Source organism: Astatotilapia calliptera, chromosome 2, assembly GCF_900246225.1.
Source record: "Astatotilapia calliptera chromosome 2, fAstCal1.2, whole genome shotgun sequence".
In the NCBI taxonomy this organism is placed as follows: domain Eukaryota; kingdom Metazoa; phylum Chordata; class Actinopteri; order Cichliformes; family Cichlidae; genus Astatotilapia; species Astatotilapia calliptera.
Window position 1 is genome coordinate 36,076,161 of NC_039303.1, and position 13,132 is coordinate 36,089,292.

Consider the following 13,132-nt stretch of genomic DNA (forward strand, 5'->3'; position numbering starts at 1 on the left):
AAAGGTCTCCAAGATTCCTCACAGGAATCTCGCTGGAAGCCAAGGTAAAGCCATCCAAGCTAAGCATCAGATTAAACACCATGTTTCTGAGATTTTTGGGGTCAAATATGATAACCTCAGTTCTCTCTGAATTCAGGAGGAAACAGTTCTCCCGTAAATGAAGGGCTAATTGTGTTCTGTAACTTTACTCAAAGAATCTGGTTGGGGCATTTTTCCTTCTGGTCGCGGTTTTTGCATTTCCACAGCTCTTGCTTCATCCTGCGTGTATTTATGCTTAGTTAAAATTATAGTGTCTCAGTTCCTGAATGGCTGCCTCAATTTTTGAGAATTTAAATTCTTCACAGTAACAGCTTCTGTTCTGTTACAGCTAATGTATATCATCTACTAAACACAGTAGATGTTAACTTTTACTTCAACCCCTGGGCTCTGGATTTGCAGAAGACAGGAATGTTAGCATTTAGCATCATTTCCACATTCACTACATTTCCCCTTTGATCTTTCAGCTAGAGGGAGGTTTAAGGCCTTGTCACTTTTATCTTTAAACTTGACAACAAATCTACCTTCCTCTTTAAACTTTATCATTTTTCCTAATTTCCCAAGAACCCCCCACTTTAACTACTATTCTCTGATCTGTCTCTTTTATGTTGTTTTACTAGACTTTTTTTTTTTAATACAGCCACCCTTTCCCTCTTTGCTGGAAAGGCCAAAAGAGCTTCTATTAAACAACTTTTAGATGTTACCATATCAGCCAGTGTCTTGTACAAAGACACTAAATATCCAAAGCAACTTCTGCCTTCACATCTCTGACCTCTTTAACTTCAGCCTTCTTTCCCTTCCTTTGTTTTTGTGCCCACACGCTCTTCCCGAATTCTTTCCTCTTGTGCCTCTTTTCCAGTCAGCTCCACTTGTTTTGATAGATGGTGTGACCCATGTTATTTTATTAGTTTATATGTCATTTTCCGAGTCCTTCCTGTGTAATTCCTTGTCTCTGCAATGTGTTACATACCCATAAGTCTGCTAGGGTCCAACTGGGCCAGAAAAATGTTAAGCTTATCAGATGTTGATGGTAAAGTCTCATCTACAGAGCCTTTACATAATAATGTACTAAATACAAATGCACGCTTCAGGTAGGTGAAAGCACTGTTACAAGAATGACGCCTTGGCTGTTGTTTCTACAGCTGTGTGTTTCAGCGTCTGCAGCAGGGTTTAATCGCCGCTTTCCTTTTAGACCACCTTCTGGATAATCCCTTTGTTTTCTTGTTTTTATTTTTCTCAGACTTTACGTGGGCTTACCTGTTATATCTTTTGACTTCTTTTAAAGTTCTGAATGTGTGACCCGCTCGCTCATAGAAAAGACCAAAGCCAAACTCAAAAACAGAATTTGAATGAGCCGATGTAAATTCATAAGCCCACTGGAATGTGAAGCTAAAGAGGCTTGTGATTTTTCACTCCTTTTTAAGAAAGAGAAACCTAACGCATCTTTAATACAGTTGTTCATTGAAATGGGACCAAGTAATTGAATATGGCGAAGGTTAATCTGCTGTATTTTCACATATAAAGACAAGTAATGGTTCTGCCTGCTTAGAACATATTAGAGCTGCTGAGTGGAATAAACCGGGAAAGATGACTGACAATAAAACAGACAACTGTGCTGCTGCCCTGTAATTTCTAATATTCAGAGGCGCTAATGGACACTGAGACTGGCTCTGCTTTCTTTCTTTTGCCAGTACATGGGGATGCATTCAATGACCTGATGCAGTAACACTGTCTACCGTAGTAGACAGGGTTCCATCTAGTTCAAGCCACAAATATATTGATCTTTTTTCCAAAGAAGATAGGGCACTTGCTAACCACAGCAACATCCCTGCAAAAGCTCCACTTTGGTGATGTTTCCATGTGGAAAATCACTCTTGTTACAATATTGCCAGGATTAAAGGGCGCAAAGGTGGTGGCAGGTTTACCTCGGTCATTTGGTTGATAACAATATTGTATTTTGGTTCAATGAAGCTCCTTAAAAAAAAAAACTGGTGAACAACATTTGCTTTGCCCATACTGCAGCTTCCAGGGCTTAAAAATGAAGCTAATACTGAAGTGCCAAAAACTGCCGCTCCTCCAATGGCTACTTTATGAATGGGTCCAAAAGCGAGTCACTACCTGTAGACCCCCATGTTAAAATGCCCATTCCACAGCTTTGTACAAAATGTGGCTTTGTTTTCAAAGAATCATTTACTCAAAAAGCAACAACTATAAATGGCTGTTTTGTTCTTTTTCTTCTTTCAAATTTACCTTTTCATTTGTCCATGTGGTACAAACCCTTAAAGAAGCTTTTTGATCCATTTCATGTGAGTGACATTTTAGTCTGCTAGTAGTAATTAGCAGGTTTATCTGTGGGTATGCATCTCCTGGGTATAATAATAATAATAATAATAATAATAATAATAATAATAATAATAATAATAATAATAATAATCCTTTTTTAAAATAACAGCCCAGATTTTTTTTGTTTGAACTGAAATAAATAAGACTTATGTAATTTAGTTGGGTTTTTTTTTCTTCTAAATTAGTGATTAGAAACCAGCTTTGTCCAGAAGTGCTAACATTCTGCATGCTGATTGGTCGGCTAAGGATTTACAGGTCACGCTCCTTTGACAGCAATAGTTTACCAATGATAACTAGATGTTGTAAGTGTAATTAAACCACGGCACCTAATTAGATTTGTGCATAGAAAGCTGCTGGCTGTGATGGTCAAAGGTGATTGCTATCAGGGGACTGTTGCTGGAAATTACCTGCTGATACTTGCAGGAAAACAAAATGGTGAATGGCATAAAACAGCTTGTGGCGCTGTGGATAATACTTGAAGAAAGCTATTTTATTGCGCTAGAAATCTTAAATAATAACAATTTAAAAACGAACTTTCACATTTTACTTACACGTTTTTGAGTGTTTTAGTCCAAACTGGTCATCAGCTAGCGTCTAATTAGGTCATCATCGGAGGCCTCACTCCCTTCATTCTAATTAAGGATAATTACACCAGAGGCAGCCGTCAAAACAAAAGCTACTGTTCCTTTAAATCTTCACTCCTTTCAAATGTTTTGGAGCGAGGGAGGGAAATACAGTGAAAAGGAGACGAAACCACATTGTCAAGGAAAAGGAGAGAGGAAAAAAGAGACCCACGCGTAAACCGACACTCCCCTTGAACACATGCACCAGCGCACTGACAGTCTGACCAGTGTCGTCCACCCGCCTGAAGCACAGCGCCCGCTGTTTGCATGTGTTCACCCCCCCTTGGACTTGGTGGGAGGGGGGAGAAGTTTACCCAAAGACCAGCCTGGATCACTGAGAGAGACGATGCCTTTTTCCTCCACACCGGTCTCACGATTCTTCAGTGGATTTGCTGATTCCCACAATTAACCTTGCAAGTTATTCATCGGGAGTGGGGCGAGATTTCGAGCCAGAGGATGCTCCCACAGGTCATTCGGATACTGTATGTCTTGTCTTTCTGCTTTTTCCAAGGAGTCTTTATCAGGTGAGGGAGCAATCTGCTATTCTCTCAGTGTTTGTGCGAGTTATTTTCTCTCTCATCAACTGCTTCGCATAAACTTTTTTTTTTTTTAAACCATTTTAATCGACGCTACTGGCTGTAAGACATCTGTCATTTGTTTACTTATTTAAAAGACTTTATTAGAAATTAACATCTAAACGTTTTAAATGCTGGTTGGAAGGGGGAATGGAAGACTGGTACATACCAGCAAGAAACCAATTAATTAATTAATTAATTAAAAAAACTAGACCTGCTGTTTACGCACAGAACAAAAAGATGCCGCTAACTATGAAGTAACCACGGAGTCACTAAACCCTGTTTGCCCAGAGGTGTCAGACTACCTGTGGAATTCCCGGTTGCATTGAAAGGTTGAGTGATGGCTTTTGTGGGTCGTTTAAATCGCTACATTAATACTCCAGTGTAGGATAATCGTGGTCGTTGTGCTGAACAGTTTAACGGGAGCCAGTGATTACAAAGCTTGCTGGGGTTATAAAAACTAATAAAGCTGCTGCATACTGAACATTTGGATGCATGTTTGAAAATGGGAGCTGGGAGTGGAGTATATTGTTTCTGTGCTTAGTTTATTCACTACTGCAGGAAATATCATTCATTGTGGGTTCTAGAACACATTTTATTTCCACGCCATCATTCTTTCACTCAGTCCATCTAACAATAACCAAGCTCCTCTGTCTTCTTCTTTCCATGTCACCTTCCTCTCGTCCTCCCTCAACCTCTCTCCCTCCTCTTGGTGGCAAAAAGTTTTATTTGCAGTGAACACTTTTCTTATTTCATGCCCTGCCACCCTCAGGTGTGAGCGGAAGGGAATTAAGATCTGCATAATCCCAGAGCGGAACAGAGCAGTGACTCCGTGAACCCAGGGGCGAGGAGAGCAGCTCTTAGCCTGGAGAGCAGTCAACTGACAGCACCTCCTCTGACAAATTATATGCTCTCCTACCAGTCATTCTGCTAGCCACGTAGGGAGGGAGTGGGAGGGAGGCATGAAGGAAAAGGAAGGGATTAAGGTGTAAAAGACAGGCAGAATCAGATGGAGTCAATGGACATGTTGGGGGAATGATGGAAGATGAAAATGGGAATGGAGCAACCTGGGATGGGGAGAAATGGGAACAAGAAATTGAAAGAGTGATTCATTTAGCTGGAGGTGGTGTGAAGATTAGCAAAGTGGAGAATGAGGCTGGTAGATGGAGAGAAATGGTTCAGATAGGAGAAACGAGATGGAGAAAGAGGGGGAGGTGTATGTTAGGTGGGAAGTGCTGTAAGAGATTTGGGGGAAAAATGTCATGTGAAATAGTGCTCATCAAGCAGGATGGACATATGTTTTGGACTGGGTGTTTGTCAACAAGAGGAAATGCGAAACGGGAACGAAGGGTGTAATAACCAAGTTCTTATCATACTCTGAGGGTTGGGAGATGGTTATGTGTTGACGTGTGTATGTAGAAAGAGGCGATGTTGTGTCTCTTTAACTTGAATGACAACCTGGAACAAAACCTGACACGTTCTCTTTTCCTGAAGCTTTTCTGCCATCCACTTCCTTTCTTTGTGTGGTATCCCAACAATTTCTGACCCTGCTAGAGGAAACTTAAAAATGCTAAGTTTTAATTGCAAAGTTGTTGATTTATGTTAATTTAAGCATCTTTAAAACTTGCACTCACAGAACTGAAACATGACAAACATAAAGATAAGCATGGTGCTTTGCTGCAAGTCGTATTTTAAGTCCGCAGCACTTAAACAACTAACTTATACATAACTTCTAAACTTTTGGCTTTTGGATATTTTCTTTTGCATTTTATCGCACTACTGCAAGAGAAACACCAGCTGGCTGGATTATATTAGCTGTTTCCCTTGCTATGGTTCGTGCTTGCTCACCGTTACAGTTTACTGGACACTTTAACAGAACAGTGCCACTGTAAATGTTCTTGCTAACACCTTATTGCCAACACCTTTTAAAATATTAGCTGTGAAAAATATTGTGTGCATTTGCAGAACAGGGTTTCCTGAACTTGATTTAAAATAACTGTTTAAATAAAGTAAAGCTGGATCAGAAAATGTGAAAACAGCTAAAGAAATTAGCTTTGGCTTAGTCATGAGTTTTTGTTTTAGTCATACTGCCTCTTTTTTTTTTTTTTAGAACGCACATTATAATGGGGAGCTATGAAAGTGGACCAATTATGTTTTCATTTTTTTCTGTTATAGTCTTAAAGTTGATAATATTCACTTAAACACGGCCAAGTGTCAGATAAAATTGAAGCAATCCACGTGAGCCTAAAGCTCAGGCTTCACTTTTTGTTTTTCTCTATTAATGACTCTATATGATTTTCATAAGAGTGATTGTCTCTAATAAGGTACTCCAGGCACACAGGTCTGCTGCGAGTATGGAAGCCACACCCAACTGCTGTTCAAACTTCCTGTTTATAAGCGGCATCCTATCAGAAGTAAGTTAGGTCAAAGAGAGGCTGGCCTTGAAAGCAAAGGAGCCAAAATGGCTTGTTTCAGACAGCAGATGAATTGAGAGGCTGCAACATGGCTCAGCATGAGGTTTAAAAAAAAACTGAGTTATGCGAAGCTACTCTAGCCAAATCCAAGAATTAAAAAAATAATAATTAGCTGCAAATTAGCAAAAGAGGTCCACATTACAACAGAGAACTTCTGCCACCGTCACCTCTGACTAACACCATTTGATGTGTTGTCTGAATGGGACTTTCCACATGGTAGAACTTGAATTTTTCTCTTTGGGGTGTTCAGTGAAAAACGAGTTGGTTGTTGATACTGTAATAAAAAAAATAGCCAAACTATCACACATGAAGTCTTCACCATGTGAACATCACATCAGAGGAAATTGTGCAAATATGTCCCTGACCTCTGGTCATCTGACATGTGTACTGGGAAATTGCAAGAGAAGAGTAGTGGATTGCATGAAGTGAAGGGCAGAGGATTGCACACCAAGGATCTCTGCTGTCCTTGCCTGCAGTCAGCTAGAGATCATGAGTCAGAGCTTAAAAAATATCAGAGAGTAAGTCTTATCAGATGGAGCTGGGCATTTGCGAGCCTGATTAGAGTGTGAGTGAGTGAGTGTGTGTGCACGCACAGGCAGGCATACGTGAGAGCATGGTAGTTCAAGAGGAGGCATGGGATCTTTCCCTCTTAACTGTAATGCATTAATTGGAGTAGATAAAGACTTAACATGACCCCAAACCTCAACTTGAGAAAATAGGTCAGCCATAAACATTAAACGTTATATGAGTGACATATTTGGAGATAAACATGATCAAAAATTCTGCAACCCAGTTAGAGACATAAAAGAAGTTATTTTTACTTTTTAGATTCTTCACTGCATTGCTGGCACGTTCGGTTTCTCATATTTAGTTTATAAATTGAGGAGTAGTTTTAATGCAGTGTCACTGCATTTGCAAGGAAAATCTAACTTAAAATTTTGAACGCTTTAAAAAAAGATTTGTGTCTCAGTGACTAACTGGCCTAATTAAAACATTGTATTGAAATGATGTGTACACCACTGAGATACTTCTAGTGTTACTGCAGTTATAATAACAGAATAAGTCTGAACTAGGAGTGATGTCACTGTAGAGTTGAGCATGTTCCAGTAGTGAAGTTGGAAAATCGAGAAAAAACAGGATTTGTTTTGCTCCTTAGCAAGGTTTATGTTCACTGCCGCCATCTTGGATTGTTAATCTGGGGTTGGCCAGGCAGCTCCGAATTTCAGATTTGGAAATCCGACTTGAGGGGGCGTTCCAGTTGGAAACTCTGACTTCTACCTTAAACTGGAATGTGCTTTAGCTGAATACATCTACTGGAAGATATTGACCAGCTTAGGATTGTCCTTCAAATATTTGTGATGGGGGAAGTGACTGGAAAAGGGTTACTGTGTGGAGGTAAGCATGGACGACACAGAGCTCTCAGTTCTCACTACTCCTTTATTCCTCTCCAACATCAACTGAACACATCACGCCACAAAACACAGCAACACACTTCCTCAACACGGGTGTGAGTGGAGCCCTCTAGTGATCCACCACACATGCCCCCCCCGAACACCCAGCAGAACTAGTCCAGGACCCGGGGTTTAAGCAAACAGCCGGAACGGCTGAACCAGGGGGGTGGGGAACTGACAGAGGAAGACCCAGCTCGGGAGCGAGGCTGGCACTGGCGGTCAGAAAAAGCTGCAGATAACTCGGGCTCCGTTGATTGTGGGACGCTCCTGGGGGAAAAAACAGAACCCATCAGCCCGGTGGCAGGTGGGTGGCTGCGGCAAGTGGCCTGGGCCGGGACCACTTGATCATCTTGCATAACATGTGCAGGCTTAAGTCTGTCAACAGAGACAACCTCCTGCCGACCACCAAAGTCCAAAATGAAATGTTTTTCGCCCTGTTTAAGAACCCTGTATGGCCCGTCATATGGTGGATGGAGGTAATGTCAGCATGGGGACCGAAACACGAAACCCACGTTGACAAAAATACTCTGGCCACTGTCACCGCTGTCGTGGATGCCAGGGGTACCGCCTCCGGCCACCTGGTCGTGCAGTCCACCACAGTCAAAAGGTGCGTGAAATCCTGTGACTGCGGCAAGGGACCAACCAGGTCCACATGAACGTAATCGAAACGCCTACCGGGGACGCGGAAAGGTTCGAGGGGTGCCTGCGTATGCCTGTGGATTTTCGAGCGTTGGCATGGGATACAAGCCCAGTCTTTCACCGTTTTGAGAAGGCCCGGCCAAACGAACCTGGCCCTGACCAGCTTGACCGAGGCCCGGACGCCGGGATGAGAGAGGGCATGCACCGAGTCAAAAACATAACGATGCCATGAAAGGGGAACCACCGGGCGGGGGCGGCCGGTGGAAACATCGCAAAGCAGGTGCGGACCGCCGTCCCACACAGGGGTGTCCTCCAGCATAAGGTCCGTTTTCGTTGACTGAAGGGCAAGGACGTCCGGGTCAGCACGTTGCCCAGCGGCCATGGCAGCGTAGTCGACGCTGACATACATCGGAGAAACCAACATGTGATTGGACTTACCAGCCACATGCTGAATGTCTGTGGTAAACTCTGAAATAGCCGCCAACTGGCGCTGCTGGCGTGCGCTCCATGGGTCAGAGACCTTGGACATGGCAAACTTCAAAGGTTTGTGGTCAACGTACGCAGTAAAGTTGCAACCCTCAAGGAAAAAACGAAAATGTCGTGTCGCGAGGTGCAGGGCCAGCAACTCCCTGTCGAAAACACTGTACTTGCGTTCGGCATCCCAGAGCGTACGACTGAAGAAGGCGAGCGGTTGCCAGAGACCTGAAACCCACTGTTCCAGCACAGCACCCACTGCCACGTCGGACGCGTCGGTGGTCAACGCGATCGCCGCTGACGAAAACGGGTGGGCCAGCAGGGCGGCATCAGCCAGCGCAGACTTGGCTGCGGAAAACACCTGGACGCGTTCCGGCAGCCAGTCAACAGGATCTTTGGCTGTTTTACCTTTTAAGGCAGCATAGAGCGGCTGTAGCAGGTGGGCAGCTCTGGGGAGAAAGCGGTTGTAAAAATTGATCATCCCCAAGAACTCCTGCAACACTTCAACCGACATGGGACGGGGAAAAGTCGAAACGGCCTGGACTCTGTCGGGCAACGGAACCACACCTTCAGCGGAAATGCGGTGCCCGAGGAAATCCAGAACAGGCAACCCAAACTGGCACTTGGAAGCGTTGATGATCAGGCCGTGCGCTGCCAAACACTGGAAAATCTGGCGCAGATGGGACTCGTGCTGGCTCGCTGAGCAGCTGGCCACCAATATATCATCCAGGTAAACAAAAACGAATGGCAGGCCAAAGTTCCCTGCTAGTCTGTCGGCAGTGGTAGGGGGAAGGTGGGTCTTCTGGGAGCCGGAGTCCACGAGAAAACGTCTCCCAGAGCGCGAGTCCTCTATGAAGAGCAGCCTTTCTGTATTGCCAGCGGTCGCGGCTGCTACGGTGCACTGGCGGGTCCGTTACCCTGGGCGGTGAAAGCGTAAGGCGGCAGGCAGCGACGCGCTCTGGACTCCCCCGTCATCCGGCATGAGCAACGGCAACATGTTCTCCATGAGCTCGAGAGCAGTACCGCCACTCAAGTCTGACAGGGTGAGGAGCTTTTTGGCTCGTTCAGCGTTGGAGAGGGCATAGCGCCGAAGAAGCAGCTCTTTAAGGGCGGCGTATTCCCCTTGGGCGGGTGGGTCCCAGAGGAGAGTCATCGCGCGACGGGTGGCCAGCGGGTCGAGCGAGTCCACCACATGGTGATACTTCGTGTCGTCAGCTGAGATGCCGCAAAGGGCAAACTGAGCCTCCACGTGCACGAACCACGACGGGGGATCGTGGAGCTAAAAGTCCGTCAGTTGCAACGTAGCTGCAGCAGGAGGCGGGGGACCGGCGGCCGCTGATGCATCCATAGCGGAGTCTGTGTTATCCTCGGTCTGTAGCTTGCTCGAGTCATGGGTCACCAATGTGGAGGTAAGCATGGACGACACAGAGCTCTCCGTTCTCACTCCTTCTTTATTCCTCTCCAACATCAACTGAACACATCGCGCCACAAAACACAGCAACACACTTCCTCAACACGGGTGTGAGTGGAGCCCTCTAGTGGTCCGCCACAACTGTACTATTACAAATTGAAAAGTTGCTGTTCTTAAGGCTTGTGAGACAAGCATTTTAAAGATGTATATCAAAATCTATGCGATATACAGTCCAAGGGGATCAGTTTTGGCCAGTGAGCTGATCTAATGGCATGTCAGCTTTTTTTTTAACCTTATGTCAAATTTCATGAAAATGGTTTGTAGAAAAGTTAAGATGCAGGAATCGATGTCTTTTTGGAATAAAATGTCTGCCATAACAGTGCTAATTGACATTTAGCAAGCTTGATGTTTCTTTTGAAGCCCGTTCTAAAACAACTGCTAAAGAACAGAAAAAGGATTTCTTTATAGTAAGTTCACTGGAAAGAAGTAAATACGATTTTTAGCCAATACAGACTTCAAAAGCTCGGTTTCTGGGCGAGGACAAAATCTTTCTGTGATAGCTTTTAATTAAATTCTGATGGTCCTCCCAGCTGGTACAGAAGTATCTGCAACAGCAAAGCAATATCTGGAGGCTAGTAAACAGCAGAGAGAAGAGGACTGCAAAGATTGTGTGCCTTCACTTTAAACATTTTGCAGCCCACAAGGAGTTGTCCAAAACACTTGCATGGGGAAAATCCCGGTGAGAAAATGCCTGGCACTTCCATCAGAGAAAACTTTTCCATGCATTTTTTTAAACCCTTTGAAAATTAAACTTCACATGTGACGTGTGTAGCGGGGTTTTAAAAGACGGCTGCACATGGCAAGACAAAGAAACAAATCGGTAGGGTCTAACAGTGATTTCACCTTGAGTTAGACTTTAACAAACACTTTTGGGGTTTTCTCATTCTTTCCAAAAACACAGAAAATCCCCACATGCTTGGCTGATACACAGATTAGAGCAGCAAGGAGTACTGGCAAAAGGAAGTGTGAAAGGAGAACAGATGGGATGTTTATGTGAGTTAATGACGAAAAAATGAGAGCCAAGCTGGATACAAGAGGCGAGCAGACGGTTTGCTCTCCACAGCCACCACCGCCATGAGCAGTAGAGGCATGCTTATCAATGAAATATTAACCCAATAGACAAAAAAGTCCTCAAAAGATAAACAAAGAGTTCATGTTTTTGCACTTGTAATCTTCAGATTCCAATGAGGATATCATAAAAGTTAAGTATGGCTTGGACTACATCTGTTTCTGTGTGGACAATGTAACAACTTGGAAACGATTCCGTGTGTTCCCTAATAATCCACCCTGGATGACACACGGAGTTCAACAACTTATTAGAACAAGGAACAACGCTTTCAAATCCGGGGACCAGGAGGCATACAGTGCTGCCAGGGCCAACCTGAGAAGAGGCATCAAGACTGCCAAGCAGCAGCACAGGAGGCGTATCGAGGCCAGGTTTGAGAACAACACAAACCCAAGGCAGGTCTGGGAGGGCATCAGGGCTATCACGGACTACAAAAGAAGAACACCATCACCCTCAGCCGACAGTTCTACTCTGGCTGAGGATCTAAATCTCTTTTATGCCCGTTTTGACAGGGAGAACACCGACCCTGTCCTGTCCCCTCTCCCCTCAACCGACCCTGCTCCGGTCCTGAGCACTCATGAGCTGAGGCGTGTGTTCCGGAGCATTAACACCAGGAAGGCGGCCGGGCCGGATGGAGTGCTGGGCCGGGTGCTAAAAGACTGTGCTGCGGACCTGGCGGACGTCTTCACCTCTATATATAACACCTCGTTGTCCTGTTCACTGGTACCATCCTGTTTCAAAGCAGCAACCATCGTTCCCATCCCAAAACAGTCAAATGTCACATGTCTGAACGATTTCAGACCTGTGGCACTCACCCCCATTCCCGCCAAATGCCTGGAGAGACTGGTCATTAAACACATCAGAGTTGCTTTTCCACCATCCCTGGACTCGCACCAGTTTGCATACAGGGAGAACCGGTCAACCGAGGATGCGATCGCCACAGTGCTGCACACATTACTGAAGCACTTGGAACACAGGAACACCTATGCACGGCTCCTCTTTGTAGACTACAGCTCGGCTTTTAATACCATCCGGCCATACAAACTCCGTCCCAAACTCCACCAACTGGGACTTAACTCCTCTCTGTGCAACTGGATTGTGGACTTCCTCACTAACTGTAGACAGAGTGTCAGAGTGGGTAAGAACACCTCTTCCACCCTTGTGGTCAACACCGGTGCCCCTCAGGGGTGTGTTCTGAGCCCTCTGCTATACACTCTCTTCACCCATGACTGTATTTCCTCCTGCGCGTCCAATCTCATTGTTAAGTTTGCAGATGACACTACAGTGCTCGGACTTATATCCAACAACGATGAGACAAACTATAGGACAGAGGTGCAACAACTAGAGTCATGGTGCCACGACAATAACTTGGTCTTAAACACCAAAAAGACCAAGGAGATCATTGTAGATTTCCGGAAGAGGGGTCATAACAACCATCTGCCTCTCTTCATTGGCAGTGAGGCGGTGGAGAGGGTGAGCAGTTTTAAATTCTTGGGGGTAACTGTGACCGAGGACCTGTCCTGGGGCAACCATATCACCTCAGTTGTACGGAAGGCCCAACAGCGCCTCTACTACCTGAGGAGACTGCGGAGCGCACACATTCCCAGATCTCTGATGTTGAACTTCTACAACTGTGCCATCAGCAGCGTTCTGACGTATGGATTTCTAGTGTGGTTCCCCAGCTGCACCAAGGCCGATCAGCAAGCACTCCAGCGGGTGGTGAAAGAAGCTGGCAGAATTATTGGAACAAGTCTGCCAGAGATCAGTAATATCTTCCCCACTCGCTGTCTGAGGAGGGTGCACAGTATCCTGCGGGACCAACATCACCCTGCGCGCCACCTTTTCCATCTGCTGCCCTCAGGGAGAAGGTACAGGTCTATACAGGCCAGAACATCCAGACTGGCCAACAGCCTGTATCCACAGGCTGTGAGGCTCCTGAACTCTCTGCCCCCCTCTCACGGACAATAACCATATCCAACT

General features: G+C 45.1%; 1 protein-coding gene across 2 annotated transcripts in view; it reads left to right on the forward strand.

Annotated features, from left to right (window-relative positions):
* The first annotated feature begins 2,626 nt into the window (after positions 1–2,626).
* The window catches only part of glra4a (glycine receptor, alpha 4a), a 49,853-nt gene continuing 39,347 nt past the window's right edge, over positions 2,627–13,132 (forward strand). Inside the window, exon 1 of one of the 2 annotated variants that reach the window (XM_026146229.1) lies at positions 2,627–3,526. In XM_026146229.1, the coding sequence (XP_026002014.1) occupies positions 3,459–3,526 (68 nt within the window). In that variant the 5' untranslated portion in view covers positions 2,627–3,458. The remainder of the gene's footprint in view (positions 3,527–13,132) is intronic. The other variant, XM_026146219.1, reaches the window with a different exon arrangement.